Source organism: Mirounga angustirostris, unplaced genomic scaffold (genome assembly GCF_029215605.1).
Source record: "Mirounga angustirostris isolate CCGP_5_RB_7025 unplaced genomic scaffold, mMirAng1.0.hap1 SCAF_1, whole genome shotgun sequence".
Classification (NCBI taxonomy): Eukaryota; Metazoa; Chordata; class Mammalia; order Carnivora; family Phocidae; genus Mirounga; species Mirounga angustirostris.
In genome coordinates, this window is record NW_026991709.1 from 75,185,632 (window position 1) to 75,204,814 (window position 19,183).

Below are 19,183 nucleotides of genomic sequence, written 5' to 3' on the forward strand. Positions count from 1 at the left end.
AGAAAAAAAAATTTTTTTTAAAGATTTTATTTATTTATTTGAGACAGAGAGAATGAGAGAGAGAGAGCACATGAGAGGGGGGAAGGTCAGAGGGAGAAGCAGGCTCCCTGCCGAGCAGGGAGCCCGATGCAGGACTCGATCCAGGGACTCCAGGATCATGACCTGAGCTGAAGGCAGTCGCTTAACCAACTGAGCCACCCAGGCGCCCCCAGAGAAACATTTTTAAAAAAGAATTAGGACAGTTCATGAGTAACAGGCAATGTTTTTTTAAGAGCTGGCCAGAAAAACTTCCACTATTATCTCATCTCAGTCTCAGTCTCCTCTGTGAGGCACAGGGACTAAAATAAACAAATAGGCATTATCATACATCCTTCAATGACAAGCTTTATTACTCAAATTTTGTTCACTTAATATTAGTAACATACCAGTCAACTAAGAGTCCTATCTATTTTTTTTTAAAGATTTTATTTATTTATTTAAGAGAGAGAATGAGAGAGAGAGAGCATGAGAGGGGGGAGGGTCAGAGGGAGAAGCAGACTCCCTGCCGAGCAGGGAGCCCGATGCGGGACTCGATCCTGGGACTCCAGGATCATGACCTGAGCCGAAGGCAGTCGCTTAACCAACTGAGCCACCCAGGCGCCCAAGAGTCCTATCTATTGATAAGAGAATATCTCGGCATGGTAGGCATCTTCTAATCTAAGGCATCAGCTGGAAAATCAAAGAGTCTGAATGGAGTTTTTAAGGCTAGTCTCACAAAATCTCCCCCAACTGGATTTCTCCTTTAATCTCTCCACTGCACTGGGGAATGGGGCCATCAGAGCAGGTCAAACAGTACTGGAAGGCAAGCGAGCTGGGAGGCTAGCAAAGGCAAGGAAATGCTTGAGGATTGCTCAGATCACACCAGACTGGAATACACTTAAGCCTGTTTATTTCCCCCTTTCTAATTTAGCACACATCTCTTTCTATAAGAGAAATCAGCGCTGTTATAAAGGGCCTAGTGGTGTGGAAACGACTGGCAAGAAAGTAAAAAAGAAAGAGAAATTATTAACTTAGTATGTCCCAGAGGCCTTACATACATGATCTCACTTAAACCTCACAACAGCCCTCCAGGATATGTACAATTATCATGGCTTTTCCAATTTGGAACCTGAGGTTCTACATGGTTAAGTGAGATTCTGAAAGTCACAGCTAAAAGTTAAAGAGCTAAGATTCAAATCCAGAGCGTTCTAACTCCAAAGTTTACATGTTTTCTGTTGTGTCATAGGACATCTGTCTCAGAAGCAGTCAGTCAGGGGACCTGAACTATACAGACATTTCTCTGGCATCTTATTATAGCTGGGGACTAGTCACTGATTCTTCAAGTCTTAATTAGTTCATTTGAAAAAGAGTTAATCACTAAACTGCTTACTTTATCTAGTATTACCATGAGACTATTTCTTGTGATTGCTGTTTAGATTCTACATGCCTAAATAAAGTGTTTTGGTTTCTCTTTCTTTCCTATTTTTCCTGAATGGGGGGAAAAAAAAAATCACAGGACACCAGTAGCATTTATAAGAAGCCAACTTCATTACTCTGTTATTTTTAAGATAGAAGCTTTCCTGTTTAGAAAATATAATCACTTCTTTCAGTTCCCAGTTCCATCCCCAAAGCAAAGTATTGACTACAGAGAGGCAACACATCCTGTAGTAAGAAAGAGTTCCTGTGTTGATAACAGGAAGGCTAAAAAGCAACCCCTAATTCTTACTTGCAGTTCTGATTATCACAAAATCATGGTTTGTTTCTTAAAGACACAGCTAAATACACACATACCAGGTGTCTCATGCTCACCTGGCATAGAACAAGGAGTCTTACAGGAACAAGGATGGCTCTGTGGGAGCAGCAATATATCCAGGCTAGTTTACTGATGGCCCTCATCCCACCTATTTAATAGGGTGACCACGTGTGCTGGTACCCAGGACAGGCCCAGTTTATGTAATTATTAATAGCACCCCCTTTAACCCAGAAAAGTATTTGAGTACACATACAATAAATCATATGGTCATTCTATTATTAAAATTATAAATCATTTTCTTCCTAAATATAACCTTAATCTGTGGCCAAGAACAGCAAGGCAGACACAGAATCAATACAAACTGAACAAGAACTGTTTGTAAAAAATGCTAAAAGTCCAACACAAAGGCAAGTAATATTTAACTGCAAATTCAAGTCCTCTTACCAACAAAACGCTATTGCTACTTTTAGTCATTTTCAGCTTTAAAAACAATACAATTTAAAAATACCTACAGAATCAAACAAATGAGTTAGTTCTTTGAGGCAGCACCCACAGGAGAGTGAAGCCACGAACAACGAAGAGTAAGAGCAACGGTGGCTCCTGGCTTCTCACAATGACACCCCCTGACTCTTGTTCAGCCTACACTCCCGTCTGCTCTCTCTTAAGACTGTAGGAATAACCCACAGACATACAGCCTGTATTGGGTTGAAGAGTGTCCCCTAAGAATTCATTTTTACCAAGTACCTCAGAATAGGACCTTATTCAGAAATAGGGTCTTCACAGATGTAATAAGTTAAGAGAAAGTCATACTAGACTAGGGCCGGTCCTCAATCCAATGACTGGTTCCCTTACAAGAAGAGGACGCAAAGATACAAGAAGAAGGCCATGTGACAAGAGAGGCAGAAACGGAAGGGATGCAGTGACACGCCAAGGAATGCCAATGACTATCAGGAGCCACCAGAAGGTAGGGAGAGGCAAAGAAGCATCTTTCCCAGAAGGTAGCAGGGTCCCACCAAAACCCTGATTTTGGATTTCTGGCCTCCAGAACCGTGAGAGAATATATTCCTGCTGTCTTAAGCCATCAAGTTTCTGGTGATTTGTTAAAGCAGTCCTAGGAAACTAATTCACACCTTATGTTGAATTACCGTCATTTTTTAAGATTTCACTTAGGTTATCAAGGGGCAATAAAAGGTGGTCCATGGAAGGCAATACTTGGACTATGCACCCCCAAAGACAAGAGCTCTGCTGCCCTTCCGGGAACCCTACCCTGAGCCCGTGAATACTGAAAGCAGCCCTTCCTCTGTGCTGGGGAGGAGGGGCGTTATTTAGGTTGTACCTCATCCTTCTTCTCCTGAATGCGTCGTCTCTCTGCCTCAATAGCCAGCTTCTCCTGGATTTCCTGAGCAATTTCACAGTCTTGTTGTTCACTAAAAAACAAAAGTGAAAATAGTATAAATAAGGAATGATTTTTCTATAAATATAACACAATTTACTGGATACTCACTATGAGCCCATAGCACATTTTTTATCTCACTTAATCCTCACAAGAGTGATGCAAAGAGGTTGATATTATCACATCTTACAGATAAAAAATCTGGGGCCCAGAGTAGTGAAACCATTTCTCTAAGATCACAGAGAAAATAAGTGGTAGAACCAGAATCCAATCCCCAGACACTACAATGGAAAGTCCCATGCTTTTTCTACCCTACTGAATCACCTCATCATACTGGGGCCACTCTACAGAGAGGCATGTTTTCTCAAGAATATGCAAAGGAGACATCAACTATGAGATTAATGTCCACAAATATCGAAATATAGATATGGAGTACACAGAAAAAAATTGGGAGAGAGTTCACTAAATGTCACTGTGGTCACTTAGAGGTGCTGGTATGACTTTAAAGTGATTTCTATAAATTTTTAAATTAGATGTATTTTTCAGTTTCACTAATACTTAAATTCCTCCCCAGCTTCAGTTCCCAACAGATACCTCTCTGGATGATGCCAGTTTTCTTAATACTCAGGCCCCTAAGAAAATCAAATGTAATACTGTGGCCAGCACAGTTTGTTTTGTTTGGGCATTTATGCATTCAACAAAGATTTAAATAACAGCTGCTGTGGTCCAGCCACTATGCTCAACACTGAGGATACAAACATAAGGAAATCTTCATTCTGCACTCAGAGGCTCACAATACTTTTTGGTGGAAGAAACAAGAGAATGATTTTGGTGGAAGAAACAGATCCTTAAAACAGCAATTCAAACACAAAATAGGATTTGGATCTCTCAGAGGTGGCTACAAGTGCACATGTCTTTTGGCTTCAGGTTTCAAGAAAAGTCGACGGACAGCCCAAAACTCCCGAATGCAATAGCTCTGGAGACCAACCTTTACATAAAATTGTTAGCTAAGAATGAAGAGCAGAAACATGCATAGAGTTTACTATTTAAAAAGATGATGGAATAAAATTACATTTGTGACTTATGGATGCGGTCTGTTTCCTAAACAAATATATCTTCTCACTGTCCCCCTGCCAAGTGAACTTAAAATATTCAGTAGGGGTGCCTCGGTGGCTCAGTCAGTTAAGTGTCCGACTCTTGATCTCAACTCAGGTCTTGATCTCAGGGTCCTGAGTTCAAGCCCTGCGTTGGGCTCCATGCTGGGTGTGGAGTCTACTTAAAAAAAAAAAAAAAAAAAAATACTCAGTGAATCTCAGTCTTGGTGGTATACTCCATGTTTAACAAACAACATTTTGTAATTCAAAAGTGCTGTAGGGGCAATAATCCTAACTGCAATTAAGGAATTAAAACCCATATACTCTATTCTGACAAAACTGAAAGGATAAAAATTATTCTCATTATTCTATATGGAAATGGGTCACTTTCAACATGCTTGGAAAGAGGTGTAGGTGGAAGATGTGTGTGTACACGCAGGTGTGTACACATGTGTTATGCACACACAAGACAGAAAGGAAGGAAGAGAAAGTAAGACAGCACAAGTAAGGGGTGGCAAGATCCTCAGAATCAACAGGAAAACCACTGCAGAAGGTGGCTGCAGACTTGATTTCTGGTCCTGTCACTGACAGCCAGAAAGCTGTGCCCTCTCGTGGGCAATTTACCAGCTATAAAAGTATGTGGACTTAACGACTTCATCTTATAGGTCTAATATTTTCGGATTCTTAACCACTCAAACCAAAGAACTGAAAATCTACTCAGAACAATTTTTATTTATACATCGTCTTTTCATTTACTCACTTCTAACAATTAAGAATCATATACAAAATCATGGTCTTAGTTTTCAAAGACTTCTCTACTCGGATCTCCCAAACTCATGTAAAATCTGTACAGGAGTTAGCAACTATTAATTATATGCAGATGATAACAGATGGGAAGAAAGCAGAAGCTCAGCAGAGAAGACAAGTCCAAATCAAATGTTAAAGGTCAAAAGTGACATAGATGTACTTCCTAGTATAAACAACAGTCAAAATATGGAAAGAGCCCAGATGTCCATGGACAGATGAATGGATAAAGAAGATGTGGTATATATATATATATACAATGGAATATTATGCAGCCATCAAAAGGAATTATATCTTGCCATTTGCAACGACGTGGATGGAACTAGAGGGTATTATGCTAAGCGAAATAAGTCAATCAGAGAAAGACAAGTATCATATGATCTCACTGATATGAGGAATTTGAGAAACAAGACAGAGGATCATAGGGGAAGGGAGGGAAAAATGAAACAAGACGAAACCAGAGAGGGAGACAAACCATAAGAGACTCTGAATCTCAAGAAACAGACTGAGTGTTGCTGGAGTGGTGGGGGGTGGGAGGGATGGGGTGGCTGGGTGATAGACATTGGGGAGGGTATGTGCTATGGTGAGCACTGTGAATTGTGTCAGACTAATGAATCACAGACCTGTACCCCTGAAACAAATAATACATTATATGTTTATAAAAAAAGAAAAAAGAAAGAAAGAAAAGAAAGAAAGGAAGGAAGGAAGAGAGGGAGGGAGGGAAGGAGGGAGGGAGGGAGGGAGGAAGGGAGGAAGGAAGGAAGGGAGGCAAACCATAGGGGACTCTTAACTCTAGGAAACAAACTGAGGGTTGCTGGAGGGGAGGGGGGTGTGGGGATGGGGTAACTTGGGGATGGACATTAAGGAGGGCACTTGATGTAATGAGCCCTGGGTGTTATATGCAATTGATGAATCACTAAATTCTACCCCTGAAATTAATAATACACTATATGTTAACTAAATTGAATTTAAATAATTTTTTAAAAATAATAAAAAAAAATTAAAGAAGTGAGATTTAAGCTGAGCTTAATAACTTCAAATCATACTTCCATGAAGGACCAGGTCCAGTACACTCAGCCAATTATACAGAATTCTGAGGAAGAAAAATCAAGTGAGAAAGGAGTAGTCAACAACTGGCAAACCTGACATTGGACAGGGGCCCCAGGATGCAGACGGAGTGAGACGTTCCAGGTCATTAATATTTACAGCATTTCATTCATCCACTGATGTGCAAACGTCAAAATTACCAGGGTGTGAAAATCAGAAAAACTTCCTTTCTAACTTACTTATTTCAGCTCTAAATACCTCTAAAACCCTGAAGTCCCAAGGAGAAATGTAATACCTGGCTCTCCTCTAATTTAAGACCTATAATCCATCACTGTCGGAATCCTCATTTATATTTAGTGTTTTATCTCGATAATCTCTGAATAATCTCTTTATACGATCATTACCCTAATTTAGGATCTTAAACCTCTGCGCCAGCCTCAGAACTGCCCTTCAGAGTAAAGCATTGTGAATCCTGTAAAGGGCAATAACTGAGAACTCTAGAATATTATTCTAGCTCTGGCTCTGACTTTCCCTCTGGTTATGACCCTGAAGCTCCACACATCTCGAGTCTCTTTCTTTTTTTCTTTTTTTAAAGATTTATTTATTTATTTTAGAGAGAGAGCGAGAGAGCAGGGGGGAAGGGCAGAGGGAGAGAGAGTCCCAAACAGACTCTGCCCTACGCATGGACCCCAACGTGGGGTTCGATCTCATGACCCTGGGATCCGGGCCTGAGCTGAAATCAAGAGTCAGTCGCTTAACCGACTGAGCCACACAAAGGCGCGTCAAATCTCTCTTCTAATTCTATTGCCATTACCCTCAAATCAAGCCTCGCCATCTTTTCATCTGACCACTGCTTAACAGCTGCCCCCACAATCCTTCAATGATCCAGCCCCCAGAGAAGGCCCCAAAATGAAAACCCTAACAGGTTCTCTGCTGTTTATAATATAAAATCTACAAAATCTAAATTCCTAAAAATATAACTTATGTAACTTTTTGGCCCAGCTTTTGTCTACTTTTCTGGCCTCATCCCCTACCATGCCCTTATTCACACCCTGCAGTCCAGCAAGACTAAACTTCGTGTAGCTACCATGAGATTCCAGGTTCTTTTACCTCCTATCTTCCCTTTTACTTCCTCTGACTAGAATCTTTTTCCCCAGCTACGACTACACACTTCTAATTAACCATCAAGGTTCAGATTAATTGTACTGTCTGCATTGGGATGGTTTTTCCAGTCTCTCCCCTCTTCATGGGCATGAAACATATTCTCCAATTCTTCCCTGTGGCTTGTGCAGGTATCTGTAGATTTACAATGCTCAGAGTTTTATTCTGAGGCCCTTAAAGGCAGTGGCTACATTTTATTCCTATCTGAGGTCTCCAGTGCCTTTCATGGTAACAGGCAGAGCAAGAGTCAGTGAGAGTGTTTATTTCCAAACTAAGGAAGCTGAACAAAATGATGACTAAAATTCTCTCTATGAGTAATAAAACAAAGACAAACCGTTCCTCAAAACAGCAAAAATGATAGGTTTTCCTGTTTCTTTGAACATGAACTACAGTAAATTAAGAGTCCCTTCACTTCTTCCTTTACCCTTTCCTCCTCCAAACAATACCTTGTGATAAAATCCACCATCTGAGATTTAGGGATAGGGGCCACTCTCAAGTAATGCAATTTGTGAGCTTTCAAAGCACATTAAAAAAAAAAAAAAAGTCATTGTGCTGGAAGAGACTTTAGATGTGATCTTTCCATTTTTCTAACCTATTAAGAGAAGACTGAGAAAGAACTTTTGTTAGTTGCAGAAGTTATAAAAAGAACTGAGGGTGTAATTCAGAGCTTTCCAGAAGATTCTGCCTCTCCCTGAAAAGCAAGAGGTTCAAGGAAAATAAGAGCAGCAAACACCACCAGGAAAGAGGAAAGGAATCCAATACAACTCATAACGTTCTTTGATAGCCAGTATTTCACTGGACTCCCCCAAACAACCTATGAGGCAAAAAGGACAGAGATTATTTTCCAAATGCTATAGGGAAGGAATATAGACTCAGAGAGGTGGACCAAATGCCTCAAAGTCATACAGTTAAAAGTGTTAAGAGTTCATACTAGAATCCACATGTCCCAAAACTTAGAAAGTGTTCCATCAGTGAACAAAAATTTTCAAATCAAAGAAAACTATGGGATAGCCACAACAGGATTTATAATCTAATAGTGAAAGGCATGAGAGGGACAGACACAGAGTCTTCTTCCCTGCCCTGGTTGCTGACTCCACAGAGAAAACCAGTCCCAGCATGACTCCCTCCCACACCCCAAATCCTCACAGGTCTTTGTAGCGCTTCTGGAGCTGAGCCTGAGCTTTCAGATCTTCTTCCTGAAGCTGCTTAGCCACCTGGAGATCATGTTGGACCAAACGGTTCCGCTGAATGTTCGATGCCAAATGATGCTCGACTGGAAAGAAAGATTGAAGAGAGGAATGACAATGCTGTGTTTTTTGGGTTTATTAATCCTATGCCTCACAATAACTGAAGAAGAGCTTTTCCATTAAAAAGAGCTTCACATCCACAACTTCACTGTATGCTCTCAATAATGCTATATTAACAGGCAGCAGAGGAATTACTCTTCTTATCTTTCCATTAATAAAAGTGAGGATCAGAAAGGTTAAGTAATTTGCCCTTGGTCACATGGCAAACAGTGATAGTACCAGGTCTTCCACACAAATACTCCAAGGCCAAGGCCAAGGCTCCTCCTGCTCCACAGTTGACACTCTCTTTATAAACTACATTTTTCAAGACTTAATTTTTATATTGACACATGAATGAGTCTCAAATTACATATTCACAAATATGTATTTTATATAACATATATAGCTTAGATTTAGCTTCCATAATTACATACATAAATATTAAGAAAAATCCTCAATCTAGATACTGCCAATGCCTGGAAAGATCTGGTTCAGGCCCCTCTTCTAGGGGAAGGAACAGATGCCAGATAGTGTCTCCCTCCTGTAACACTAGGGCAAGAGAAAAGGTTCAAGTCCCTCTTTTCCTCCCATCTACCCAACAGTCTCCTCCTCCCTGGCAGATGCCATACTTCAAAATACCCAGAATTTCGTTCTCCACGCAGGTGACATTTGCCTAGATAAATCCCTCAGGATAGATGCGACAGTGTGGCCTGGTGACGCTGTTCTCTCCTGCCTCACCCTAAGAAACCTGCCTCAAGCTACCACTAAAAAAGAAAACAGAAGGAACATAATGAGGGCCATTACTCACTCTCTTGTTCCTGTAGGCTGTGGGCCAGGGTGTGGTCCTCTAAGACAGCAAAATCTCGGCACACTGCAGAGGATGAAGGAAGAAAAGCAAACAAGAAGACTCATCGGTGATATTTTAATATATGTTAAAAAAAGAATTGTGTTTACTTCAAAAATAAATTCAAGTATTTTAGGATGATCAACTTTATAACATGCAATGCAAAACAGTGACTAGTTAGTATTAAGTCTTCATTCACAAAAATCCACATAGTACCTGCTCAGTGCCAAGCACAGGGTGTCACAAAATAACGGTTAGCTCTGGTCCCTGGCCTAACTATATTAACCATAGAATCAGAACCCAGAGGTACAGAAATTCTAATCCACACCTATTAAGAGAGGGCAAGAACTGCTGCCATAACTCAAGAGACAAGAACGTTCTGCATACTGCAGCTGAGAGAAAACTGAGTTCTCGCATTGTCAGAGGAGTTAAGAGAAATCTAGCCTTTGCCTCAGTCATCTAGGGTTGAGGGGATCCTCTCCCAGAGACTGACATCTAGCCTGGTGTCCCTAAGGAAAAACACCCCTTTATTAGTCCCTTGGGACTAGGAACAGATCTCTACCTCAAGGATAATCACATTCTTTAATGGGTCCACACCCTCAGACATGAGTTAGAACTGGCTCCCTAGGTCTCTCTAAATGTAGAGCTCCCTAAAATGAATCTGTATACCAAAAGAAAATAGGAACCTTAGGGGATACAGAAACCTGCCCCTAATGTTGCCTCGATTTGGAGATCCAGGCAGGAGCACTCATTGGCCTATCTTTTTAGAAGCAAATGGGAAGAGATGGTCTCCAAGGTCCACTCTACCCCAAAACCCCTGTTTCTTAACACAAGCATATACATAAAACAATACTTACGAAGGACTCGTATCATGAAATTTGCTTTTTATTTGTTTGTCTTAAGGACATGTAGTTTAGGTGATACCTTCTTACTCTATTCCAAACATGTAACTCACATTAAAAAAGGAAAATTCCTCAAAGCCATAAACTACTACAATAGGTAGGACTCAGAAAACTGTACCATAGGAATACCAGAGGTTATAGATTTCTTTCTGCAGCTCTGGATTTGCCTATGAGGACATTTAACTAACATGGAATAAAGAAGCACATCTTTGCCATTCTTAGCACTTACATATGCTGACATTATACATTCATGTAGCCCTGTACCTGAGAAATAATGCAATAAAAAAGTAGGTAGATCTTGGACATTAAGGTTACTCCAAAATGGTTTTACGAATCATTTCTGCCCAAGAACCATTTAAACTATATATGACCTGTTTACCCCTTGTTCCAATGCAACTGTGAAACTAGTAATTCCAGTAGAAAGTCCTATTCTTTAACATCAGATATATTCTCAGCAAATTCTAACAACTGTGTCCCAGATCCTAGTCTGTATTTCAGAGAATGAAAGTGCTTTCAAAAATGAGCTAGTTAACCCTTTCGATTACTCGGTGAGGAAAATGAGGGCCCGAAGGAACCAAGGACTTACTAAGGTTGTATGCAGTTTGTTAGTGACAAGGCGAGAAGTCAGTGCCTGAGCCCGAAAGAGCTCTTTCCTTTCCTGACACCGTGAAAGCTCTCCCGGACTTCAGGCAGACCAGGAGGCTGGGAAAGACCAGAGGAGACATCCAATACTGACCAAATGCTTAGCTAATTAATAGTAATTGATTAAATGGCTAAGACATGTAGGATTTAGTTCCCAGAAAACAAATATTCAGAATCAATTAACCAAAATGGATGTAATCAAATCTTGTGCAAAAGAATGCTATTTTAATATGCTGCCTTATTATCTGAAGTGCTTTTATTGTACTATGAAAGTTTATGTCTGTATACTAAAGTCAGTATTAGTTTTAGATTAAGATTAGATTGATTCTTGAGATTAATATTTTCCAATTCATGGATGGCAACCTATTATTAGGTCATAAAATCAATTTACTAAGACTAGAACAAGCATTTACAAATGAATAGGCCAGAGAATAGAGTATAACATACACAGTGGAGGAAACGATAGTATGTGGAGAAACTTTTTCAGTTTTACACACATACACACACATGTACACACACACACAGGTATATATACATATATATGATGTGTATTAGGCCACAATATAAAACATAAATCATCCTGTAGGTTACAGTCAAAAAAACTTAAAAGCCACTTCAATTTATGTTATCAGGGCAGAAAGTTATGTCAAACAATATATTTTATATATTTTTAATGTCATGCTGAATAAAATTAAAAACCTATAAAATTATTGCAGTTTTCCATGTGGATAACCATGTGAAGAACTGCAATATTTAATATCTTTTTCTTTTAGTCAGTGCAACATTAAAAACACAATGTTTATGGCTATAAACACCTGTAATAAAAATATGTTTTTAATATACAACACTGAAACAAACTGAATTTAGAATTGTGTTCACCTACAGAGAGAGACAAAGGGCAGGAGTGTCTCTGCTGTATCAGATGAAGTTCTATTGCTTTACGAACAAAATAGAGAAGACTAAAGCAATTAAGGCAAATAGTAACATCTATTAAATTTGACCAATAGGTTTGTGGGTTTCTGTATTTCTTTTGCTTTTTGTAATATTTTATATATTACATTTTAAATTCTGTAATTAAATACAAACTTTTTAAAAATCGACATCTTTAATTCCATCAACAGCATATATTGCTAAATCATAAACATGGAGACACATTAACATATCATAACAGGTGCAAGGAGTTTATGAATTACTGGCTATGGTAACAATGACTCTTCTCAATGATTTCTTAATATTTAAACAAGAACAAATTATATTCAATTATTGTGATTTGATCCTAAATCTTCTTAGAGCATATTTGGGTTAGGGCTTGAGTTAGAAGAGAATCTAGAAGATCTTCAATGACTACAAGGAAGTGCACACACTCATACATAGAGTTGTACTGTCAATACACTGACTTAGCACTTCAGTTTACTAAGAACTTCCAAATATATAATCTCATTTATACCAAGTATTATGTGTTTAATCCAGTTTCTTCTGCATCCACTTTAGTTCCCTTCAAGATGTGCCTCTGTATTCTTCACAGCATGACTCTACTACAAGCTGGAAAACAATCACACACCCAGCCAGCTTTGTAAATCAGTAACCAGACGGGCAATTATAGAAAAATGTCATAGCCAGGCCAAGTTCAGAGCCTAGGTCTTTGCTCCTTCCCTAATCTACTTCCAAGTAAACAGTATAAACCTTACTGAGGGTAAACAGAATAAATTCACCATACCTGACCTTTCCCTGCAGGCAAATTTAAGATGTACCCCTGGAAGGGCACCTGGGTGGCTCAGTGGTTAAGCGACTGCCTTCAGTCAGGTCATGATCCCGGGGTCCTGGGATCGAGCCCCGCATTGGGCTCCCTGCTCAGCGGGAAGCCTGCTTCTCCCTCTGACCCTCCCCCTGCTTGTGTTCCCTTTCTCGCGGTCTCTCTCTCTGTCAAATAAATAAATGAAATCTTTAAAAAAAAAAAAAAAAAGATGTACCCCTGGACCCTGAACTCTTATCCTCCCCCTTCTCAAACTTTCTCCCTCCTATGTTCACTTTCACTCACCCAAATTCCAGGCTGATCTTGCCATTAAGGCAATGCCATCACTCCCCTTATTCCTATTCAGACTTCCCTCTAACCCCAAGTATTTTCCCCACAATTAGGGCATGGTAGCTAAGTCTCCTTTGAAAACTGATAACCATGCAACTCTGCCTCCTTGCTTTTGAAGAGGATCAACAGAAAGTAACATATTTATCCTTCAATTCAAATACACAGCTGCCTCCACAACCAGTTGCAAACTCTTCAGGGCAGGGACCTTGTGGGACTACTCTCTGCACCTTCCACACAATCAACACTGGATGTAGCATGTAGTAACACTTCAAGAGATATTAATAGGAAAAACAATGAAGAAACACTGGTCAACAAAGTTAAAAAACAGTAAAAATGCCAGAGACAAAAGAAGAACACAATTTTGTGAATAGAATTAAGCTTGTTGTTATGACAGCATCACCGAGACTTGTAAAATTTTCAAATATCATTTAAATAAAAACTAGAAACCTTCCCATTCCCATTAAATGAAAGAGAGTTTTAGTGATTTTTTTAATCCAGATATATGCACATAAGTATACAATGAATTAGTTTACATTAACCCAAGCAAATCTCAGAAATAAGTGGGATTTTTATACACACAACCCCCCCCATCCATTTTCCTTGAAGAGAGAGATTTTCATTCATTTATGAATCTCCCTAAATAAAAGACATAGCATGTATCTAGTAAAACATTCATTCGACAAACACTTGCTGAGCTCTCTTTTAGGATAAATAAATCATCTCCAAGCCATCAAGAAGGTAGAGATGACAGAAAAGTACATAAACATAATATAATTTAATAAATGTTATAAAGACCTACAGAATATTCTTTGAAGGCATAAATAATGGAGGAGTTATGCTTGTTATGAACTGGAGGTAAGTATAAGGAATGGGAGTGACTCAGACAGAGGTATCAAGAAACCTTAAAGTAACTAGCATACAAAACAAATTTCAAAGGAAGGTTAAAATTCTTATAAGGGCAAAAGGGGTAGGCATTCTCAGTGGAGAGACCAATTAACTCTTACAAACCACAAAAACAGTGAAGAAGTCATTCCCCTTCTGTCCTTTTACCCACATCCCAAAACTTTCTGAAAATACAATTCTAATGAGTCAATCTTTACAAGCTTCCACCCACATACAAATGCCTGGATTAATAATACATTCACTAGAAACTATTTCTTTCAACTGTGTCTGTATTGCCTTTTATGTTCTGGTATAACTTGTGAATTATTCTATTTTTGCATAAATGCTGTTAGCAGCAGATGGAATACATACTCATTACACTGAGAGCAGGGATGATACTTGCTTTCCTTTGTTCTGTACACATGAAAACTGCCTCTATGAATGAGGATGATATCCCAGAAACACATTTTGTCTTGAAAAGTTTGGTAATGACAGGCTGCCACAGTTGATGCTGATGGAGCACTCTGTTGATGACAATGTACTTTCATATTTATTCCTCCTAACCACCTGAAGGTAAAGGCTTTATCAATATTCTCATTTTATTTATGAGGAAACGAAGGCTCAGAGAAATAAAGTAACTTGACCAAGATAGCCCAACAAATAAACAAATGAATTGGAAACCAAACCAAGTTCTTCTGACCCCAAATATTTCTGCTCAAAGAACTCCTGGAAGAAGTAATGAGTCTATAATTCATTATGTCAGAAAAGAGTAATAGTAAATAAGACAAATCTGCATTCAGTTCTCTGAAATAGCGGATACAAAAGAATTTAGGTAAGGCTGGTACATGCGCTCAGAAGGTGGATTCTAGGTCCCAAAATAGAGCAATAAAAATGGGACCTCAGAGAGTCTCCTAAAAAAAATGGGACCTCACTTATTTTGTCTATCTCCCAAGAATAAGTCTCGAGGAATCAGTCTGTGTTCACTTCTGAAAAACAAGGGCAATAAAAAAGTTCTTTTCATTTGCAGTGTTTCATGGGTGATCTACAAGAAAATCCCTCAGCTGTGAGTATGGTGGGAAATTCTGAGGAAAATCTCCCTTTGGGATCTAACCATCTCCCCCCACGTCCCCCACTCTCCACCCAACATCAATGAGCTTCCCTCCCTTTGCAAAAACAGTATTAATGAATTTCAGACTACTGTGTCCAAGAGATGCTGAAGACAATTTGAATGAAGAAATAACATATGTAAATCCTTATGCCTTTGTTTGTTGCCCTACAAAAGAACACCCTAATGACAAGTCCCCAACGAAGGGACTAAGAGTATACCAATATCACCAACACTGATACCAACACCAAAACGGACCCCTACCCCCAGTACCACCACCATCAGCCCGGGAGCTTCTTAGGGATGCCCAGCTGCAGACTGTGGACACTCTCTTAACCATCTGCCCCAATAATGAGTCCCAAAATAGCAGACATAGCTTTGAGTCACTGACCACTCTGACAATTTAAACTTCCCTTTCAGGCAGAAGGTTGAAACAATGAGAATAAGATCTCAGTGATGTTTGAGCAATTAATTTACTAGCGAATAAAGGGTAACTGAAACCTTTGATTCTTCTGACTTTTAGTGTCCTAGATGTCCATCCTGTTGAAATTAACAAAATCCAAGTACGGTATGACAGAAGGAGGAGAGTGGCACCTAATTTTGGCTGATGAAAAATTGGTAAACGACATTGTGTTCTGTCCTCATTTATTTTGTTCCTAGTCAAAGTAGCCAATGGCAGGACTACTTTTCTGATCAAGTCTCCAAATCCCCTGTTCTATCCCATATAGTATGGTTATTCCTTCTGTCTAGAAGATAGAGGATCCTTCTGAGAAGAGACCCATGATAGAATTAAGTCAGATCCACTTTTCTGTAATAGTTATCCTTAGTATAACTGCCCCCCTTACTAAACTACCTGCAAAGTGCACATAGATTTCCGTAATTCCTTTATGAAAGACAGACTTTCATCCACATTTTGTACAAATGATTGAGTCAAGTACTATTAACCAATGTTTCAACTGTTTGGGGATTTTTATGGTTATTGGTTTTGGTTTATGTTTTGGTTGGTTGGTGTGGGTGTAGAACACAGAGAACAGGAGAGTCTTGAAAGTCTGAAGGAAGCTTAGTCACCATAATACAGATTGTGTGAGTGTCTGCCTGAGGCACCTCTCCACTGTCTAAAAAATTCATAATCAACTTTCAAAACCCTCATTCAAATGTCATTTCTCTATTAATCCAATCATATAGAATAAAACCCAAACCATCACAACTGACTCTCACACACCCAGCAGATTCACCTATGCTTTTTTTTCCCCTGGTGATTTCACAGCATATAGTAAATACAGTACTATAACACTAATCAGATTATAATTACCTTTACCTATCTGTTTCCCCAGCATACATTCAAGATCCTGCAAGGCAGGAAAAATATTATGGGTCATTTTCTCTCCAACATTTATCACAATACCTGAGATAATGATTTTCAAATAAATACTTGTGGAAAGGAGGGCTCCTAAGAAAAAAGATGACTAATAAAAATAATGATGTACAATTAAATACTGCATTTTTTGCAGATATGAGCCATCATCACCTTCCAGCTCACCTGAAAAAAGGCTGAGGAGCTGCATGTCTACCCACATTACTTAAAATGACAGTAAAGGCGGGGGGGGGCGGTGCATGGGTGGCTCAGTTAAGTGTGCGACTCTTAATTTTGGCTCAGGTCATGATCGCAGGGGTCATGAAATCAAGCCCGTGTCAGGCTCCCTGCTCAGCGGGGAGTCTGCTTCTCTCCCTCTGCCCTTTTTCTTGCTCACTCTCTCTCTAAAATAAATAAATAAATCTTAAAAATAAAATAACAGTAAAGGGTTTCTGCTTCCGTCACCCAAATTACAGATATATGTATTATAATGGATAGAAGCTGATAGAATCCTAGAATATCTAGAAAGGTAGTACACTCAGACAGATGGTCAATTGTTGGTCCCTTTAGATCGCAATTAAACGCATAATTCAATTAATGAAGAAGAAATGATGGCTCTGAGAGTTGGAATAACAATGCCAAGATCACACAAATAAGTGTTATTTCTAAGATTAGACCCCCAGACTATGAAAAATGTATCTATACAGGAGGATATGTGTTAAGCTAAATAACCCAACAGGATACATAGGATGTACATGGCATTTTGAAGCAGAGAATGCAATCTGTACTAAGGTGCTGATAGGAATTTTCAGAATCTTGGAGCTAGCGTCCTGAATCACTTGAGAAAAAGTTCCTCATGTCTTCAGAAATACTCTACAGTAGCAGGCTGCCAAATAGTCCTGAAAATTAGAAAGTGTTAGTAAATTAAGGTAAATGAAAACAGGTCAAGGTTGGAAGAAGCAAAAAAAAAAAAAAAAGGGCAGGGGATCTTTGTAACAGGAAAACATCTTCCAGGTGAATTATCCTGCCACAAATATTAAAGATAGAAAGCTACCCTTTTCATAAAAACCTCTACAAGGACCAGAATAGTGTAACTCAGGATCTTCTGCAAAGTTTACCAAATATCTGGTCTGCTAAAGCCACTGCTTTGGTGACGGCACCAAACTGTTTTAGAGTATCAAGAATCTTAATCTCATGTGAATATCTCTAAGAATAATAAAGGCCCTGGATGATAGGCCAGGTTCCCTAGTTTGTTCAAATATTTCCAAACTTCAAACATTGTTCATAAAAATGTGCTGATTCATCACTTTATAGAAACTGATTATCAGAAAGAGCTTTAGCAGTTGTCAAGTCTAGCCTTATCCTGTCCAAATAACCACCCTCTTAAATATTTCAGCCCCAGGAAGCCCATTTCCTTTCAACGCAGTCCCCCTGGAAATAACTCTAAGTAAAAGGGTCTTTAGAAAGGTAAAACTTGCCAATCTATAGAGATTATCCACTGATCCTATTTCCAGCTTTGGGTAGAGGGGGGTGTTTTGTATAAACAATGGCACTCTGAAATCTGTTGTTTTATATACCCTATAGATAGATGACTATCCATGTGGCTTATCATATGAACTAGGCACAAGTAAAGGTACTCTGCTTTATATGGGCTGATCTTGGGAGACTTTCTGACTATAGATGACATAACTGACTTTTCAACTTCATAAAATATTAGGAAGGATAAACACTAAAATCCTAACACTGATCATATACTATAGAATTACAATGTCACTCATTTTCCTTTTTAAGCATTTCTATATTCTCCAATTTATCTACCATGAAGGGTAGTCTTATTATTTATAATCCTTTTAATAATATTTTATAATAAAATATATGTTTTTAATCTAATTTTCACATCTAAACAATGAAACAACAAATATTTACTAGGAAAAATGAGTTGCACTAGCAATGTTTTCTTCATTCAGTTTAATTATACTGTTTCCTTAAGGTAACAGAATCAAAGGTTTATTTTTGTTATTGTTAAGGAAAAAAGTATGTTAGCAAATATAAAGTCTACATAAGGCCCCCAATTTGTATCTGATCTTCCTGAGAACCAAAGCAAGCAGGGAAATATGAAAGTTGCTCAGTTTTCATTATCTAAAAAACAAAGAACACCAGTTCTTCACTGAATAGAAATGTTTTGGGATGTCTGGGTGGCTCAGTCGGTTAAGTGTCTGCCTTCAGCTCTGGGCATGATCCCAGGGTCCCAGGATTGAGTCCGGCATCAGGCTCCCTGCTCCACGGGGAGCCTGCTTCTCTCTCTGCCTGCCACTCTCCCTGCTTGTGCTCTCTCCCTCTCTGACAAATAAATAAAATCTTAAAAAAAAAAAAAAGTTTTACTAGCAGCAAACAAGAAACTAAATTGTTATAATGCTAGAACTTAAATAGGAAGCACTAAATTATATAATGGACATCATCAATAGTTGAAGCATGAGTTTTAAACGTGTGCCTAGCCACACACACACACACCCCTTCAACAAAAGCACAAGACTAAGCACAATAAAGAGACATTTTAAAAAGCAAAACAATTGATTTAATCCCAACATTTCACTCTGATGCAATTTATTAAAATCGGTTCCTGAGTTATTTTTTTTTTTTTCTAATCCCCCAAATTCCAAGTTAAATGAAAACCCCAGTAACCCAAACCACTTGTTTGGCAAGTGGATATATTATAGTTAACCGCAGACACACTAGATTGCAGGCAAGTGGGTTTTGAAAATGCTGAGATAATGTAAGTCCTCAAATCAGAAGTACTACTTTAATATCACAAACC

At 38.8% G+C, this 19,183-nt stretch overlaps 1 protein-coding gene across 3 annotated transcripts in view; it reads right to left on the reverse strand.

Annotated features, from left to right (window-relative positions):
• The window catches only part of CCDC50 (coiled-coil domain containing 50), a 69,952-nt gene that overhangs the window by 31,702 nt on the left and 19,067 nt on the right, over nucleotides 1–19,183 (reverse strand). For all 3 annotated transcript variants that reach the window (XM_045903152.3, XM_064581433.1, XM_045903153.3), the window contains exons 2-4: nucleotides 9,365–9,427; nucleotides 8,417–8,543; nucleotides 3,108–3,198 (exon numbers count right to left, since the gene is read on the reverse strand). In XM_045903152.3, the coding sequence (XP_045759108.1) occupies nucleotides 3,108–3,198; nucleotides 8,417–8,543; nucleotides 9,365–9,427 (281 nt within the window). The remainder of the gene's footprint in view (nucleotides 1–3,107; nucleotides 3,199–8,416; nucleotides 8,544–9,364; nucleotides 9,428–19,183) is intronic.